The sequence below is a fragment of the Euwallacea fornicatus genome, chromosome 28, assembly GCF_040115645.1.
Source record: "Euwallacea fornicatus isolate EFF26 chromosome 28, ASM4011564v1, whole genome shotgun sequence".
Lineage (NCBI taxonomy): Eukaryota > Metazoa > Arthropoda > Insecta > Coleoptera > Curculionidae > Euwallacea > Euwallacea fornicatus.
Genome location: NC_089568.1, coordinates 648,347 through 667,014, shown reverse-complemented (window position 1 = coordinate 667,014; position 18,668 = coordinate 648,347). Strand labels below are relative to the sequence as shown.

The window sequence follows — 18,668 nt, the reverse complement described above, 5'->3', positions numbered from 1 at the left end:
AATTAAATCAAACCACCACGATTCGAACTGAGTCTCCCTGTTATTGTTTAAGCTCTTACATTCATCATATAATCAGTGTTGAAGAAGAAATCCCTTAATAAAAGCGGAGGATCGACTATCTGATAGTTCTCATCCACTCTAGGGATATGAGGCCTCAGCAGAGAATGTCCGATCCTAAAGGCAGCAGCGGCAAATTCCGTGAAAATCGAAGGATTGCAATTCGGATTGTAGTCCTTGTAATACCCCTGAGGCAACAGCTTCAATCCGTATAAATTGATGGCGTTCCAACCAAGCAGCCTTGGCAAAAACTCATTGTAGGTGGTATGCTGAAAACCGCCAATTACAATCTTCCTCGCTTCCTCGAAGATCTTATCGTGATCCCAGTGAGGGTTGACTCGCTGCAGACCCTCCATGACTCGGTTGTGTTCCCTCATGTACATGGTGTGAATCATGAGTAGACCTGGCTGTTCTGAGGCTCTTCCATCGCCTGCCGACCAAATAAAAAAAATATGTTTGGACCGAAGGATTAAATTTTACCAGCAATAAAGCATAATCCAGAATCGGACCGGCATTCTGTATGTTTGTCAGTTCTGGGCAGAAGATCTTTCCCTCGATTTGGATGAACGGTCACATTCATTCTGCCGTTGGGACCTTTGAGCGTTCGTAACGTGCAGTGAGACGAGCCGTATATCTGGTAAAGGAATAGAGAGATTATTTCAAGAAACCGAAAGTAATCTCTAACCAAGGAGAATGCCTCAAAGGTATTGGCTTATTGTACATACAGCATGTCAATTTGAATGCGAACCACCCTCAACATGTCGGTTCTTAACGAAAATATGTAAATATTCAAAAACGTATCGATATTATTTTTGATTGGAAGGTTCTTCAAGTTGGTTCTTTGTTAAATAGCATACATCCTCTAGCGAGGGTGGAAGCAACCACAAAGGTCTTAAATGGGAAGAGGGTGGCATTATCTCTCATTTGATAGGTCTTTCCATTACCTTTCCAAGTGTACCATTGTTTTTGAGAGGTCTTCGAAAAATTGTGTCTAAGCCTTGTGTAAATGAGCTTAAATATTAATTGTATTGCAAGAAAAAGGTTTATTAATGTTTTAAGTGTTCAAAATGTTGTTAATTATTTTCTAAACTGTAACAAAGTCTGTTCTCAAACTCGACCTTTACATTCATAAAAATTTTCACTTGATTTTCCCACACGTAACTGTGTTTGTTCCTTCCAATCTTTCCAAATTTTGGTTTAAAAAAAAAAGAGATTTAACATGTCTCCAGAGAATAAAAAGTCAGAAGTTCTTTTGCCCCGGAATACAACTACCCCTTTTATACCCTGAAGCAAAGGCCTTGTCATTCGATTAACATATACACTTTATTTTGATAACTGGATATTGCTCAGGACCGCACTGGCCTGTAAAACTGAAGAATACAACGAAAAAATGGATTGAGGTTATTTGCGTGTGGTCGAAAAGAGAATTCGGAAAAAACTGACTGGAAAATTCTCGAGACTTTTTTTGGTTTCGACGGTGGTGCCAACCAAATTCCTAATTTTCAGCCTCCCTCCGCCTACGTACGCGCCAATCAGAACTGCCGTAGACCGGTTCCCACGGTCCGGTGTGTCTGTTTTATACAAAATGATGGAAATATAAAACCTTAAAAGGTTTTTGCAATCATCATCCAGAATTAGTGATTTTCGTGAGGCCTGGCCAATGCAACAAAGATTTCTCACGCCCTGGGGCCATGTGCGAAATCCGCCTACAACTCCTTCGCGGTGTCCTCCATACAGCCCTCAAGTCTCAAAAATTAGATAAATTTTGACAACCCACGGATACAACATAGAACGGGTGGGAATTGGCCGAGTCCACCAACATGTAGGCTCATGAGCATTTCCTGACAGAAGTGTTAATTAGGTGATCGCGATGGCGACTCAATTGGTCCTCTTGGACGAATTCACATGCCAAGAAATGTGCCGTGTAACCATTGTCTAAAGGGAAGAAAATAGTGTGGTGGCGCCCCATTTTATTGATAACGACAAAGTTTTTATGAACATTAGAGTATAGTTTGAAAACAGACTTTATTATTTAGAAAATAATGGGCGACATTTTGAACCCTTAAACTTGATTAAAAAATTTTTCTACGATATAGTTGATAGCTAAGGTTGTTTACAATTTGGACGTGATTTTTCGAACTCTCAATAAAAAAAAAACAGATATACAGAGCGTTTCAGAATTATGGTGACAAATCGATAGAGGTAACAGATTATCGAAAAATAAATATAGTTTACTTAATAAAAGATTGTCTTAAGACCCGTCATTTCTGAGATACGGGGTATTAAAATTCAACTTTTTTTTATTATTTTTTTATTTTTCTTTCATTACCTTTAATACTGTCTAATTACAATGAAATAAACACTAATATTACAATAAATGTTCAACCTGATGACCGCGTTGATCAATACATAAATTGCACCATCGTAACAAGTTTTGTTGTACCCTTTGGAAAATTCCTGGGTTATTCCGAATCACATCAAAAGCATTGAAAATACTTTCACTTAATTCTTAAACATTTATTACTGGTTGCGCGTACACTAAACCCTTCGCATGACCCCAAAGAAAATAATCCAGGGGGGTCAAATCAGGGGAACTAGGAGGCCATGCCACTGGACCAAACCTACTACGCTTCTCTTGCGTTACCTTGAGTTTCACCACAAATAAGCACTATATCAGTCAACTGCGGAAATGTGTACTCCATTTTAAAGTGGCTTCTAACGCACAATGGTTAATTAAAGTCGATATGACAATAATTGTCATTTTTTCGGACAACCGTTCACTTTGGAGTATTTTACTAAGAATAACTTTTTTGTGCAGAATTGACAGTTCTTTAATGTTCTTGAACTCTTTTACCGAAAAATCTTAATTAAAAAAAGTTTTGGATGATAATATGTAATGATACACGTATAACTAGCGCCCTCTATTATGTACAAAATTTTAACTATGCCCATCAAATTTGTCGGATTACGAAACAAAGATACAGCAATTTTCGTTTCAATACTCTCCAATAAACAAAAAAAAAAAAGAAAAAAAGTTGAATTTTAATACTCCGTATCTCAGAAATGACGGGTCTTAAGACAATCTTTTATTAAGTAAAGAATATTTATTTTTCAATTTGGTTTTAGACACTCAACGATTGAAGAAGTCCACAGAATAACTGATATTTTCGAAAAATCATTTGAAGACAGAGGGGCGTGTTCAGCGGTATTCCTGGATGTGGCGCATGCCTTCGATGGGGTTTGGCACGAAGGGTTGAATCACAAATTGAAATTGCTCCTTCCTGCAGCATACTCAAAATTATTACAGTCCTATATATAAGAACGGCACTTCAGAATTAAACAGATGCCTACTCTGAACTGAGAAAAATACAGGCAGGCGTACCGCAGGGTAGTGTGTCCTTTACCTGTTCTACACCAGCGATTTGCCTACATTCAACGAAAATGCTGTAGTTGCTACATTTACAGACGACACTGCAATTTTGGCCACGGGATTCAGCAACAATATCACGACTGAAAAGTTACAAAATGCCTTAACCGAAATCCAACGCTGGATAATCAAATGGCGAATCAAGTTGAACGAAAACAAATAAATACATATTGATTTTACTAACAAACGAATCGAACATAAGTCAATATACATAAACCAACGAGTAGTCCCATGTGGGAATACAGCTGACCCTCGATGCTAAACTCAGGTAGAAATCACATGTCAAGAAAAAATGTGAAGAGCTTAAATTAAAGTACAGCAAAATGTACTGGTTACTGGGTAGACAATCACCCCTGTCAGTGTATAATAAGCTTTTGCTATATCAACAAGTCCTCAAGCCAGTGTGGACTTATGGTAGTCAACTTTGGGGTTGCGCCAGTCAAAGTAATAGAAATATGATACAAAGACTCCAAAATAAAGTATTGCGAGGTATTGTTGATGCTTCGTGGTACATTGGCAATGACAATCTGCATAAGGACTTGGAAGTGGAACTTGTCGACAAAGTAATCAAAGAGCATGCAACGTGAACTGCGGCTCCATCAGCAGATCAACATTGAGGCTCTCCAGCTCCTGGATGGTGGTGGCCTGATTAGAAATTTGAGAAGAGCGAAACCATCCGATCTAGTATAGACACAGTGCACATCAAGACAATGCGAAACATTACTGACAGAGTCAAAGTAACTATCTGTGGACTGGTGCTTTGTTTTTTCAATCGTAGCAAATTAGGTCAGAGACAAATGGCTTATTAGTGTTCATTTACTAGATCGCTCTGTAAATTTAAAATAAAAAAAATATGTATATTTATTTTTCGATAATCTGTTACCTCTATCGATTTGTTACCATAATTCTGAAACACCCTGTATCTAGAAACGTAAGCAAAACGTCTTTCAAGTGAGGTATACCTCGACCCTTCTTCCCACTTAAAAATTCAGTAGTTGTTTCCACCCCTGCTAGCAAGTTGCATGCAATTGCATGCAATGCAATTTAGAAGAAAAACAACTTATAGAATTTCCCTCTTGACAATGAAATCGACGTATTTTTTCATATTTACATATTTTCTATAAGAATCGAAATATCGACGGTGGTTCGTTTCAAACTGACATGCTGCATGGTCAGTCGTTAACAAGTCCACAGGTCTAACACCTTTAGAAAGACTCTTTATTTTTTACCAAATATCACTCACCATCGATCCATCTAAATAGGCTGAATTCTGGTTTAGCTGTTCCCTAGGTCCTAGCCGTTGCTGTCCCGGCAAAGATCTCATGAATGGGAAACAAATCTCTTGTCCTGTAGTTACATTATATTCCGGATAATGATGATCGCCAGGTGGAATGGGAATAGGATCACATTCCGGATGCACTGTCCTACGTTCATTATCATAACATATTACACAAATTAAAATATAGATCATTAGTGGTAGTTACCTAGCACTATCGCAAGGCCTGCAGCGGGGAATAGACTCATCGAAACCTTTATGAATAGGTGTAAACGTTAAGTCATGGTCCAGAAACTGCGCGAATTGCATCACCATCAGAGTATATCTCTTGTGCAGGTTACTAATATCCGGGTGGATATTTCTGGAAATTAGCCGAGGATTCGGAAGGGGTGCTCCGGTAACTCCAATCTGTCTGGGCTTGGATAAGCCTATACGTGCAATTGCCGATAATTAGGCTGCCAAGACCCGAAATATTTCAGAGATTTCCTTACCGTCATCGTAGGCACTAGGCAAAAGCCTGTTGAAAGTAGTCAGACCCTGCCCGTGTTTGGGATTTTTCAGATTATTACAGTATCCAGAGTAACTTCTGTAAGGATAAGACGCATCACATGGTCCATTTTCCTCGCACTCTAGTTCAGAATCGAAAACTGCAGGAGGCACCAAAGAGGATAAGTCCACATTTTGAAGGCCCTCGCTAATGTCATCCCTGAATGTTGTAGCGAAAGCTTGGCTGTCGAAGACTTGTCGACGTCTCCTTCGGTGTCTACAACACCACATCTCCACGTCTCATGGCATTTTAATGTAGTTGTAATTACACTTACAATAAAGAGTTTACAATTTCGTTTGAAGCCAACTCGAAGAGTAAGGAGGTGTTTGCTAACTTTAAGGCATCTTTGTTGGCCTTGCTGAAGGAGGCGGCGATACCTGCAGGCGATTTGGGATCCACTCCACCAACTGGAAGGAGAAATAAGTTCAAGAAATAAAAGTAGAAGTAATCGATCAGAAAATTCAAGGAGAAAGCTTTGACAAGCTCTGACTAAAATGTGGATCGAGGGTAAACGTCTTACTTTCAGTGTACACTTTATACTCCATTTTTCTCCTGGCCAGCAACTCTTGCTCAGCCTTGACCATTGCTTCCATAAGCAAATCGTCGCTCAGATCCGTCAAGTGGTCCATTTCCACCCATTCGGCCAAATTCGGCAAGGGATGTTGATCACAGGAGATTCTCGCGTTCAAAAATGGGTCTTCTTGCACGAAGGCTTTAGGTTGAATGCGGTCCAAGTCATCGGTATTCGCACAAAGTAGACCTAAAATCAAAAGAAAATTGTATTTGTTATATATCAAATTTCGCTGAAACTGATTTTTTTGAAAGGTGTGTCCTCACTTCTAAGGAGCACAATATTTTCCTCACATCTAACTCGTGAAAAATGAAATTGTCACTGGTGGTGAGGGCAAATTTTATAATGTGAAAACACGCTACTTTCACCTTTAACTTATTCGAGAAGCTTTCTTAAGGAAAATTCCGTAGTTCATGCACAGGGTGGGCCACGAGTAACGCCTCGAAATTTCATAACAAAGCCAAGGGATGTTTTACTGTTTATTTTTTGGGATCTATCGAGACGACCTAAGACTACATTTTAAAATTATTTTTAAAGTATACAGAGTGTCCCAAATACATGTAATTGATCAAAGTCGCATTTTTCTTTTAAGCTTGCACCCCCCGTATATTATACCATTTTTGAATTAAACCATTAAAATAAAATTAAGTTTAAATTACGTTTGTGGTATTTAACTATAGAACTTTTAAAATTAATTCAATCTTTGTCGAAATGCAAAATAATTTTCAATATTTTTCTAAAAATGAATGGTTTTGCAAAAATTAGTAGAACTAGATGTAGGGAACCCTGATGATGTTTGGTAGATAAGTGAATTTCGCATCTAACAGCAACACAACATACCTGGTGTCCCGTTTAAATTAAAAAAGTTATTAACGGTTAAAAGTTGTACAAATTCGACGCTACTTTTAGAATACTCTGTACAATTTGCTGACTTTTTGAAAATAGCAATACAAAATTTGGGCCATTAGTGGCTTTCTGTTAAATTTTTGTTTTAAAACCTTAATTATTTGGTGAGAGATTGGATGTTGAAAATAATCTTGCATTTTGACAAAAACTTAATTATTTCAAAAACCGCTAGAGTTAGATACCATGCACCTTAATCAAATTTTATTTTATTTTAATGGCTGAACGCAAAAATGATATAATATACAGGAGTCCCATTAAAAGGAATGCAACTTTGATCAATTACATGTTTTTGGGACACTTTGAAAATAATTTTAAAATGCAGCCCTAGTTCGCCTGTATACATCCCAAAAAAGAAACGGTTAAAAAGTCTCTTTGCTACGTCATGAAATTCCGAGGCGTTACTCGTGGTCCATCCTGTATATACAATAAAATGAGTAGTTCACTACAACGGCCCCTTTAAGCAAATTCTTACCTGCCAAGGTAACTTTTTTAATCTCCTTAATCTGGTCGCTACTCAAAGAACTCGGAGGTAAATCATTCTCGTACCAAAATCTATCAGATTCCTTAAGCAACGCAAATTGTTCTTTCAGCAAGCAATTCAATGTTGGTCCAACTACAGATCCAGGAATGGGTGTTTCCAGTAAAGCTCCGACTAATAAATCCACATCCTCGGAATTTGAATACACATACTTCAACATTTTCACGTGTTCTGGCAGAATGAAAGCTTTCAAGTCTTCGAATGTAGGTTGAGTAGGGTAAGTAGTATTTCCACAGTATTGAATTAAGTCGGTGTAGCCAGGGATACCGTGGTCCCTGCCCATGTGGATGAACAAAGAAGCGGTGTCCCAGTCATTCCGTAAAGGTACCATTATGTGGATTGAGGGGACTTGGGCTGGTAGAGAGATGAGGATGTCCACCATATCAGCGAAGGTTTCCGCGGTCTTGTTGAGCTAACACGCGAAAAACGATTTAAAGATAAAAGTAATAAGATGGTATACTTAACATCTTACCAGCTCACTTGGAAGCATGGACAGCAACGCTGGGAAGGCCCCCATTGCTACCTCATTATAAACTCCTGCCTTTCTGGAGCTAGAGTATTTCGCGTAACGTCCATGACTCTGAAGCTCCAGCTCCGAATTCGTAATAGCTTCCTATAAGGAAACGCTGCTAATTTTTTACATAACTAAGCGAACCTAGCTTCCCACCTGTCCAAGAAGAATTGGCAAAAACTCATTATAAGTGATGTGTTGAATTTCCGCACTGACAATCCTCTTGCTCTCATAAAACAGTACATCGTCAACCCAATGGCGATTCAGTTGAGCCAAAGCTATGGCAACCCTGTTGTGCTCCTTTAAAATTGCCGAATACAAGGCATTAGATCTGCAAGAACTGCAGGCCGTAGTGTTGACCAATCCGGCATCGTAAGTTCTGAGTTTCTCCACCCCTACATAGGTGTTACCGTATATCGCCGAACCTTCGAGGAAGGATGAAGCCAAGTTGATTTGGTTCCGGTATTCTACCAAATAATACGGAGTGTTACTGTGATATCCTGTGTAACGTCATGAAATAGAAACAGGTGGTTGCGTGAAAAATTATTCGCAAGGACGTAGATGAGACCTTGAAAGACCTTTAGCTAGCTTCCAGCTACATGACAAAATTAAACGACAAAGAGAATGGGCTTTATGTTCAGCCTAGAATTTTGAGGAAATCGTGAGGAATCTTCAGGAGGTTAGATCTATGGCGTTTGATGGCATTGAATCGCAACATTTCTGCCTTACCGCATGAGAAGTTGTGAAAAATTTATGAGAAAATTTACTATTTTTTTATGGTAAAATAAATTTATGTAGATTTACAGACGAAGTACCACTTTCGGTAAAACAAAATATGTAAATTGTGGCTATAAAAATTAATAAAGGAGCTTCCTGAATCCCAAATTATCCCGTTTACCTGCTGGACAAGATCCTTCCAATTAGCAGTAGGAAGCTATCTTCATTTAGATTTGGTGTTTGATAAATAAGAGAAGTTAGGCGGTTTAAGATAATAAATGATTTCATTCGACCTTCGTCAATCCAACTTTTCAATATAATTAGCATTAGAATGATAATGAAATAATTGTACGAACTGGAGTTCTCAAGACATAAATATTCTAAAAGTTAACATTATGGCCTGCTTTTTGATTGCTACACGCGTCACGCCACAATACATAAATCACTTTTATTAATTGCCATAAAATCGAAAGAATTATTCGTATCTTTAACACTCAGGCAGCAAAAAATCAGTAAATTTACCGACAAAATTTTGTTTTTTTTTCAAAAGGACAGAAACAATTTTTTCCAATTGGAAGTACGAGAATCGCGCATATGGCAATGCATGGAGAGACCCATCTCGACTAATTTTTAGAAATCTACTCGATGCTAAAGTACATTAAGCAGATCGCTGAAAGCCCATCTACCACCGAAGACACTTACTGTCAGTCTAAATTAACCAATCCCATGGTAATAAATTTGGTTAAAATAAGGATACCGCTTCGCTTTCGCTCTAGGCTAAGAAAATGCATCGACAAGGCATTAGGCTGCAAAAACACGTTTAAAAATTCCCTACAAGCCTTGCATCGATTAATGTACCTGCACAAGTTTTATAATATGAATTTTCATATCTTCTGTCGCATTGAATAATGCTATCAATACAGACCGTTTATTTCGAAACGATTGGTGAATGAACCACGAGAAGAGGTAATCACTTTTTAGTAGACACTAATGACCACTTGTTATTGCACTGCATCATAAAAGTTCAATGTTGCTCGCTTCTCTCATTATTCAAGAAGGCAATAAGGAAATGTCAACAACTTTACAAATAGAAAAAAAAAACAGTATTAAGACTTTCTATCTTCTCGATTTTATGATCGAGAATTCTATTCCTCTAAATCGAAAGCCGGCGTTCATTGGCACCTTAAAGGAAAAATTTCGATAGAATCACACTTACGGAATGCGCAACTGTTCGTCTCCACCGCAGGCAAACTTCTCATGTACTCCATGCACGTGCCATCGCTCAGTTCTCCATAACACTCTGCATGCGCTTTTCCCTGTGCTTTGCAGCAACTTTGAGTTTTCAGTCCTCCAGTGCTGGCCAAGTCGTGGAGGAGTAATTCTCCCCATGCTCCAAGGAGGGCAGTTACGGATTCGTGGTTTCTTGGAGGAATGGTCCGGAGGATTGAGGATACCTTCGATGGACTTGGTAGCGGTTTCGAGGCGGATGATTGCCTTGGCTGTGATCTTCCTGCACAATCGAAAATGAGCGTTTTTTTGCGAGAAGGGGCAGGAACTGCGGTAATATAAGTGAACAAGAGAACGTCGCCATTGCTCCACGGGTTTTCGCGACGTCAGCGTTTGCAGCTTGAACACTGGCGCAAAGTAGGTTCTCTTTTGGAAATGTTCGAGAAAATCGCGAACTTTTCGATGTCCAAGTTTTAAGTTTAACGAAACGATTGAGGCCCTGGATTCTTGGGAAATTATTTTTTTGAACCTTTATTTGACGGCACCTCCAAGATCACCATGGCATTTTCTTACCGAACTGTATCAACATCTGGGCCGCAAAATAACGCAGAAACTATGCGAAAGAGAAATCCGGAGCTGAGTTAGAGCTTTCGCGTCAAGTTGTGACGCGGCTGAGGCAATTTGGCGTATGGTTTAAGAGAATGTAATAGGTGTACAAAAAGAAACTGAGCAATGAAGTTATATGCAATAAAAAAACATACTTAGACACGTTCAATTCGCCTGCAATTGTAAGCAGGTGTTGTTTATTTATGACCTTTTACATGATAAAAGTTTCAGTTGCTCAGGAGCTGTAGTTCAGTGCACAAAACGTAGATAGAGACATGGACATTTCCAAACAATATTTGAGAATATCAATGTTGTTCTGTTTTAAACTGAAAAAAAATGATGCTGAAACAACAGAAATGGTTAATTCGGCTTGGGGAGATGATTCTGTTGGTGCTTCAACTGTTAGGAGATGGTTTAAGAAGGTTCGTGAGGAAAATGTTTGTCTTGAGGACAATCCACGTGCGGGTGCCGAAAAAAAGTTTCAAGACGAAGAACTGCAAACTTTACTGGATGAAAATCCATGCCAAACTGAAAAACAGCTTGCAGAGCAGTTAGGAGTAACTCAACAAGCAGTTTCAGTTCGATCGCATGGAATGGGAAAAATTCAAAAAGCAGGAAAATGGGTTCCTCATGAGCTAACCGAAGACAATAAAAATCGAAGAGTTGACATCTGCATGAACTTGCCTTCTCGGTATAAAAGAAAGAATTTTCTGCATAATATTATTACGGGAGATGAAAAGTGGATTTTGTATGACAACCTTAAGCACAGAAAAACATGGATTGACCCAGGCCAGCCATCCACATCAGTTGCAGAACCAAACATTCATGCCAAGAAAATCTTACTGAGTGTCTGGTGGGATTGTAAAGGAGTCATTTACTATGAGCTTCTGGAATCCGGTCAAACTGTTACAGCTGACCGTTATCAGGCCCAACTGATCAAATTGAGCGATGCTCTGGAGGAAAAAAGACCATTTACGGGCCAAGGAATTCGGAAAGTGATAATGCTCGTCCGCATACAGCTAAACCGACCCAGGAACTCATCTTCTCGTTAGGCTGGGAAATACTCCAGCATGCGGCGTATTCTCCAGACTTGGCTCCTTCCGACTTCCACTTGTTCAGATCCGTGCAGTCTCATTTAGCTGACCAACGATTCTTTAACGTTGAAGATATTCGAAAATGGCTCGATAACTATTTTTCGTCGAAACCACTAAGCTTCTATCACGAGGGCATCCATCTTCTACCCAGTAAATGGCAAAAGACCATAGACAGTTATGGAAATTATTTTGATTACTAATATTTTCAACAACTATGTTTTGAATGAAGCTTAATTTCACCAAAAAATGCTCAGTTTCTTTTTGTACACCTATTAAATTTCGTTTTCGCAGTTGAATTCTACTGGACGCAAATATCGATTAATCCCGACGAAATAGGGAGGATCGACGGATCTCGAGAGCCTCCCAGCCCGAGCAGTTGGAAATCGAAATTACTCTAACGGGGAAATTCTGTGAGGCTCACGAATCCTTCCCAAATCTCGCGACCTCACCGTGTAAGTTAACGAAAACTTGAAAAGGGAAAATTTCTCTCGTTAATATTAATGTACATATCGAACATCGATCTGAAACAGCTAACAGAAGCACCGTTAACAACCTGAAAAACACACTTAATTGCTCATGTCCAAATATCCTTCGTTTAGGTGATTCAAATCAAAGGTTAAACCCAATGTCTCACCATTATTAAATAAAAATTCCTAATAGTAATTTGAATATGACTGAAGACAACAATTCCACAAATCGCTCATTTTCATGAATAACAATAATTAATAAAATCTTAAATAATACACGTATTGACTGCAACTCAAAATTTCAAGGAACTGATTTGTTTAGATTGCGAACTGACGTCAACTTAACATCCTGTTTCCCTGTTGTTCAAGTAATCATCAGATTTTCGAAAGATTAGCTTAATCATCATTTGCGATTCTTCTTTAAAAAAAAAAATCGTTTTTTCAACAGGATACATTAAGTTCATCGCCGCAGGTTTGAACCACTGTGGAATCAGGGACCAGCATTTCCTCTGTGTCGAACGCAACTAATCCTTTAACCAAATAAGAAAATTGGTAGGAACAATGTAATAACTGAATTTCAAGGAAAAGTGTGGTAAGATTATGAGGAAATCGCGTATAAACACGATTCGAGGATTGAACAATTCGTTTAAGGCATGCAAAGAAACAATGAGCCTTGCCATCATAAAAATATAAATAATATCCCGTTTTCTTCACCAGTGGTATTTGCTGGTCATCAGCGATGACGGCATCGTGAACTGTCGTAAGACTGCCACAAATACCTGGCTTAAGAAGAATCACTTTCTCCGCAAGACTAAGTGGCAATTAAGAACGAATTAAGAAGCAGCGGGTATAGAACTTGGCATTCACCTGCCCCAAGTACAGTCACGTGTGCCCCAACCTTAATTCCATATTGCTTATTACATTTATATAAACAACCAGGGAAACGAAATTATGCGGTCTTTTGCAGCGAAAGTGATATTTTTATTTTCGATATTTAATGGCTACGAGAGCAGAAAACACCGGCCGAGGTAGCCGACTAATGGAGAACAAGCATGGTCTTCGATATACATAATGTTTCATTCAACATTCCATCACAGAGCTTTTTCAACTTCCCCTGCAATTTCCATGATTTTTTTCGAAAAAATTTTCTTCGAAACATTTTTTTTTAACCCCACAAAAGCCGAGGTGCATCTGATTCTAAGCTTTCGTGCCTCCAGCTTCGTTCGCAATTTTAGTTCACTAATTTTTGTAAAAATGAATTTTGGTTTGTTCAGAATATCAATTTTTAGAAAATTCCCTTCAATCCAATCCGAGCTTTCAAGTTGTCGTTTCGTTGTTTATGGTTTCAAATCACGTTTCAGTTCGATGAATTTAAATTAATTTAGATTAGCAGTTAGATTTCAACTTTCAGTTCTCAGATTTTCAATTCAGATAATTGAAATTCGGTACCTACTGCCGGTTATTTCGGATGCCAACTCGGCTAGTGGTGTTGCCAAGTTTGCAAAAATTCGTAATTGTCTCGAAGCGATAAGAACCACATCAGAGTCGCGTAAATCATTTTTATCACCGTCAGCTTTAAAACCCCATTACAACACACGCTACCTTTGTTGAATCACTGTAAAGTGGGTTTTCTCGCTTTCGTTCCGAAGCAGTCGAATAATAGATCAATAATGCACGTGTATGGCTCATTATTTACCTAGCGAGTTAATTGGCCACCACGTTGTCATCACTATTGTTGCTGTATTTGTAGTTGCCATGGTAATTAATGTTGAAGGAAACGTCACTGTTGATGTTATCATTCAAGATGTCTTTTGTGTGTCGGATTTAATGTCTACCTATTCTGGGCAATTTTACTGTAATTTAGTGGCAGAAAAATCGCGTATATCGTATACACCGCGGTTGTGAAACAATTACGACCTTCACGTCTTAGATCCTTCAGTTTAAACGGGGTTTAAACTTAGCATTCAAGTCATAATGATGTACTTCACAATCTTGGTGCTTATACGGGCGCTGTTCTAAGCTAGCCGGTGCCGCCTCACACGTGAGAGAATAAATGAAATACTGCTCTTTTTTCCTAAGTAATATATTAAGATATCTCAGATCCATCGCCATTTTGTCACCAAATAGAGCGATTTTCACAAAAAATTACGTAAACATTTTCATGCTTCAATCACCCGATGATCTTTGTCATCAATTCCGTTCCTAGTTTATTGAATCTCTGAGCGTATTATTAACAATGAAGAACTGTTCACCGATCGTATCGTCGTTTTAATCTCGAGGAATCCCCATAGGAATCCCCTTTATGGCACACGGGCCAGGGGAAAATACACAATATTTAATCGTGTGACTAAACAGAGTTTAAATATCACGATTTTTAAAATACAATGATCATACACTTTCAATGTACTTCAAGTGTATTCTCCTGTAATTCTAAAACGCTTACAACACTTTTTAGAGCTCTGGAATTACTACTGCGCCAATTCTAGCGCTAATAGAGATATTGACAACTTACGCAGAGACAAGATACTCCGTACGTTCAGTGGGACGGAAAGGTCGCAGACCCCTCTTATTACATTTAGAAAGAAGCAAAGTAGCAGTATACGTATGTTCAACATCATATAATAAGAGTCATAAACCGATGCCCCATCCAAATACACACAAAAAGCTCCCCAACTTACCATCCGCATAACTTGCAGGCAACAACCTCAAGAAAGGCGCCCCTCTATTGCCCCATCGCGGATGCCTCACATTGTTGCATTCCCCGGTAGGCGACCTGTATTTGCTAGGAGGGCATGGTGCCTCCTCCTCAAAACTACAGTTTTCCGGCGACAGCCCCACGTCCGATTCATAGGAACTGGTTTCCAACTTCAGAGCTCGGCTCACTAAGTGTCTGATGTCATCAGGGATATTTCTTGTATAAAGTGATATGTTGATTGTGGGTATTTTCGGAGAGGATTCCGCATAGACCAGCACCGGTATGAGCCAGATGAGCCATACTATGGAAGATCTGGAAGAGTAAATAACCTCAGCATATTTACCGACGAAAGGAGAGTCTGCGTCCGATTTCAATATTCACAATATTCAATCTATGAGCATTATCTTCAAATCAGTTCCGGCAGAGATTAGCCGACGACGAAATTCCAAACAACAACTTTTTCTAGACATTAAATAATAATTAAGTAATAATGGAGTAATCAAATAAAGCATGTGACGAATCTGGATCAAATTGGTGAAAGTAAATGCGGCAATGTCGTCCAAATGAGATATTTGTGTTGGCGATTAGCGAACGAACAGGTTGCACACATTTGATTACCATTGAATAATTGATGACGTTCACATTAACAAGATGTTACCGAAATTGATTTGCTTGCACACTTCAGAGATTTTAAGGTACCAATTTCATCGGCATTCATCGCTACCATTGTCCTCTGTAGGTCAGTGGGTTTAATATGCATATTTTCACTTTCAGTCCCCATGTCGGGTATTTACAAAACGACCAAGATCGACAACAAACATAATAACCACGTGACAATATATCCGCAATGAGTAAAAAGGCCTTAGGCTGTCGAATGAAAGTGAGTTGAGAGAAAGTTCAATAAAAATCTCGTATAATTTACAAGCGATGCCGGGCTCAGAACTCGTTACTTTTATTTCGAGATAATAATTATCTCGCCATTTTCTTTTTAATTAGTCAATTTTAAATTCTCGAAAGGAATGCACCAACACGAAGGTACATCCTTGATCTGAGCTTTTCCCCGTTGCAAACATCAAGGCACCCACATAAGGCATTGTAGTAGCTTCCATTACGCAAGCTATTGTAGTCCACGCTTTCCTAACATAAATGATTGCCCATGCGTTTGGTAAGTTGCTTGTATATGAAGTGGATCTCCTAATCTAGCTCGTTATCGCACTGATTTACATATTGTGAGGCTTTCTGTAATGTAAAGTAAGAATTATGTACGAGTATGTCGTAACGAATGTCTTGAACTTGTACAGTTAAGACAATCCAATGCAATAAGAGTACGCATTTTATTGCATTGGAAAGTGGTACGCTGGATAATTGGCCAATGGAAGAAATGGGCGAATACTGAATTGATATTTGGAGTCACTTATATGACATATATGATAGGTCACGTTGAATTCGACACAGTGGAAAAACGAGGGAATGTTCGTATGTGCTATTTTATGTCTCAGTAAACACGAAATTGATTAGCATTATCGTATCTTTGATAGTGGGACACGAACGTTTACAAACACGCGAATTTTGCGAATTATTTTCCAAGTGTAACTACCCATTTGTACATTGCAAAACTGCAGAAGATCGAAATTACACTCAAAGTTTCGATTTCTTCTACTCGGACCTTAGCAACTATGTCGTACTTAACAAACGCGACTCTGAAAGTCCGCTTCTCTTAGAACAGCGAAAATTTAAGTCATAAAAAAATTCGTAAGTCTGTCCTGACCGGTTAAGTCGATGGTGGAGCAAAGCTTGGACCGAACAGCAACAGAACCTGGAAACGAGGAATAACTTGGTGCATTCTGCTACGAACGATTCAACTACAGTGAACAAAGGAAGTTAGAATAATACTACAACTAAAAATCACGAAAATGTGCCTCGAAGAATTCCTCTTCGTCTTTCTCTTAAGATGTAGCAATTTCTTTTTCGGTCTATTCAATCCTCACGGGGAACGGACGTCTATGGATGCGGTTTGATGAATGACACAAAGCTCTCGCGAAATCCCCTTTAGGATCGTACATATTTTGCACCCCTCGCGCATATACAGAGTGTCCGGAAATAACGTTGAAATATTTTGGGAGTTAATGCTAGCAACTTAAATAATAAAAAGAGTTCTTGTGAATTTACCCTAAAAATTGCTTCTTAAAGGAGGTAGGACGCCTAAGGAGGACACTCTGAAGATGTCTTTTTTCGCAATATTTGCAAAAATTCGCAAATATACATTGGAATAAATTTTTTTCGTGTGTTAATAATTGCGGATTTTAGTCAGGAGCGTCACGCACAAGGGGTCAGCTACGTAATGTTGCCCTAACTTTTTTATTCGTGACGTTTCATAATTTCTGAAATCAAATTACTGAATCGCAATTATGTTTAAGTAAAAAAGGTCCTCTTACTCCAATTATCTCGTTGCCACATGTCGTTGTCCAGAAAAATGGGTCCTCATGAACCGAAGCATGACTAAGTGAATAACAGAATCTATGAAGAAAAGAATTAGAATATGTATGGAGATGAACGGAGGCCACTTTCAACATTTGCTATGGATAAATGATAAATCCTTAAGGTTAGCCTTGTTATGGCCGGCTAATGAAAAATATTTCTTTTAAGAGGATAGCTGCTATGCTTATTAAGGTGCATTCCAATGTCCACGTAATCGTGAATCGGCTCATAGCAACCCATTTTTCTTGAAAACGCCTATCCTCACAAGATGACATAAAAAGAGATTTTTTACTATAAAATATTTTAGACCCCGTAATTTGATTTAAAAAATGAATATAAACTTAATAAATCGGTTAATCTTTTATTACTGGAATCATAAAGTTACAACAAATAATTCATGTCATATATGTAAGATTCACGGTTCAAGGAAGGAGAGAAATGACACAATTCTCAAAGCACTTCTTTATTCTCCGTGATCCAAAAATGGAATCCCGATACAACCCGATATCCATAGACAGGACGCATCCCCTCTTCGTGAGAGAACCGATCGGACGGGAGCGCTGTCCACCCTTTTTCCCACGGGACCAAACCCCTAAACGTCATTCTCACCTACGCTAAAGGAATTTATAAACAACCCTCTCTTCCCACGCTAATCTGGGGAAGAGCTTGGTACCAAAAGCCTGTACCACCTTCAGATAATGCCAAATATTGATCTTAACATAAACAAGAAATGCGAGGGGATTCATGACAGCCCTTTTACCATTTTCTCGCACTGATCTTGGCAGGAATTTAGAGCCAGAACCCCGTGATATTTTCACATAATTGATTAATAGTTTTAACATGGACAAGGAATGCTCACATATACGTGTACTTGTAAAATCTCCATTTAACTCCAAACGTTCAACTAAACGTCCAGGTACACGCGAAACTAGGTCAATGCCATGATCTTCGGTGTTGGTGATCCAGGTCTCTAAAACTGACCGAATCAAATCTTTTTCATTTCATGTCGTTGCTCGTTCAACTTCAATCTTCACTAGTTCCCATATGTTTCCATTGGGACTGAGAATTGGTGAAACTGCTGACCATGGAATTGTTGTGAATTGATGTTCTTGCATAGAAGCTTGAGTATAGGCAGAAGTATGACACTTCGGATTATCCTGTTGGACACGTCACTGTTTGGATATAAATCGTGAGCCGTTTCAACAAGGAAACGATTTGGAATGTCACAATACTGTGCCCTATTAACCATATCATCAACTATGCAGGGTGTCCCATGAGTGTTTGATTATATATATCCAGAGGGTTAGATCAGAGGATCGCGCCGGCCTATTTACTGCTCCACCTCGGTCAATCCAGTGATTAGGATAACTCTGATCAAGATGTTGCCGAGCAAGTAAGGAAAAATGCTCAGGTGCCCCATCCTGTTGAAACCACATTCTTTTACTAACATTCAGTGACACATCCTCCAAGAGCACTAGTAAAATATTTCTTAAAAATTGTTCGTAAATATGGCTAGTTGGACGAGGTGGGAGCAGATAAGGACCAATTACG

General features: G+C 38.8%; 2 protein-coding genes across 2 annotated transcripts in view; one reads left to right on the top strand and one right to left on the bottom strand.

The window, feature by feature from the left end:
* Positions 1 to 18,668, top strand: part of LOC136347353 (sodium-independent sulfate anion transporter-like) — an 85,165-nt gene that overhangs the window by 19,776 nt on the left and 46,721 nt on the right. The gene's annotated exons all lie outside the window — the stretch shown is intronic.
* LOC136347312 (uncharacterized) overlaps positions 1 to 18,668 on the bottom strand; it is a 31,156-nt gene that overhangs the window by 2,264 nt on the left and 10,224 nt on the right. Inside the window, exons 2-13 of the mRNA XM_066297194.1 lie at positions 14,623 to 14,951; positions 9,767 to 10,060; positions 7,990 to 8,300; positions 7,795 to 7,935; positions 7,257 to 7,734; positions 5,828 to 6,067; positions 5,582 to 5,714; positions 5,252 to 5,523; positions 4,969 to 5,188; positions 4,728 to 4,908; positions 538 to 691; positions 60 to 487 (exon numbers count right to left, since the gene is read on the bottom strand). Of these exons, the coding sequence (XP_066153291.1) occupies positions 60 to 487; positions 538 to 691; positions 4,728 to 4,908; positions 4,969 to 5,188; positions 5,252 to 5,523; positions 5,582 to 5,714; positions 5,828 to 6,067; positions 7,257 to 7,734; positions 7,795 to 7,935; positions 7,990 to 8,300; positions 9,767 to 10,060; positions 14,623 to 14,951 (3,181 nt within the window). The remainder of the gene's footprint in view (positions 1 to 59; positions 488 to 537; positions 692 to 4,727; positions 4,909 to 4,968; positions 5,189 to 5,251; positions 5,524 to 5,581; positions 5,715 to 5,827; positions 6,068 to 7,256; positions 7,735 to 7,794; positions 7,936 to 7,989; positions 8,301 to 9,766; positions 10,061 to 14,622; positions 14,952 to 18,668) is intronic.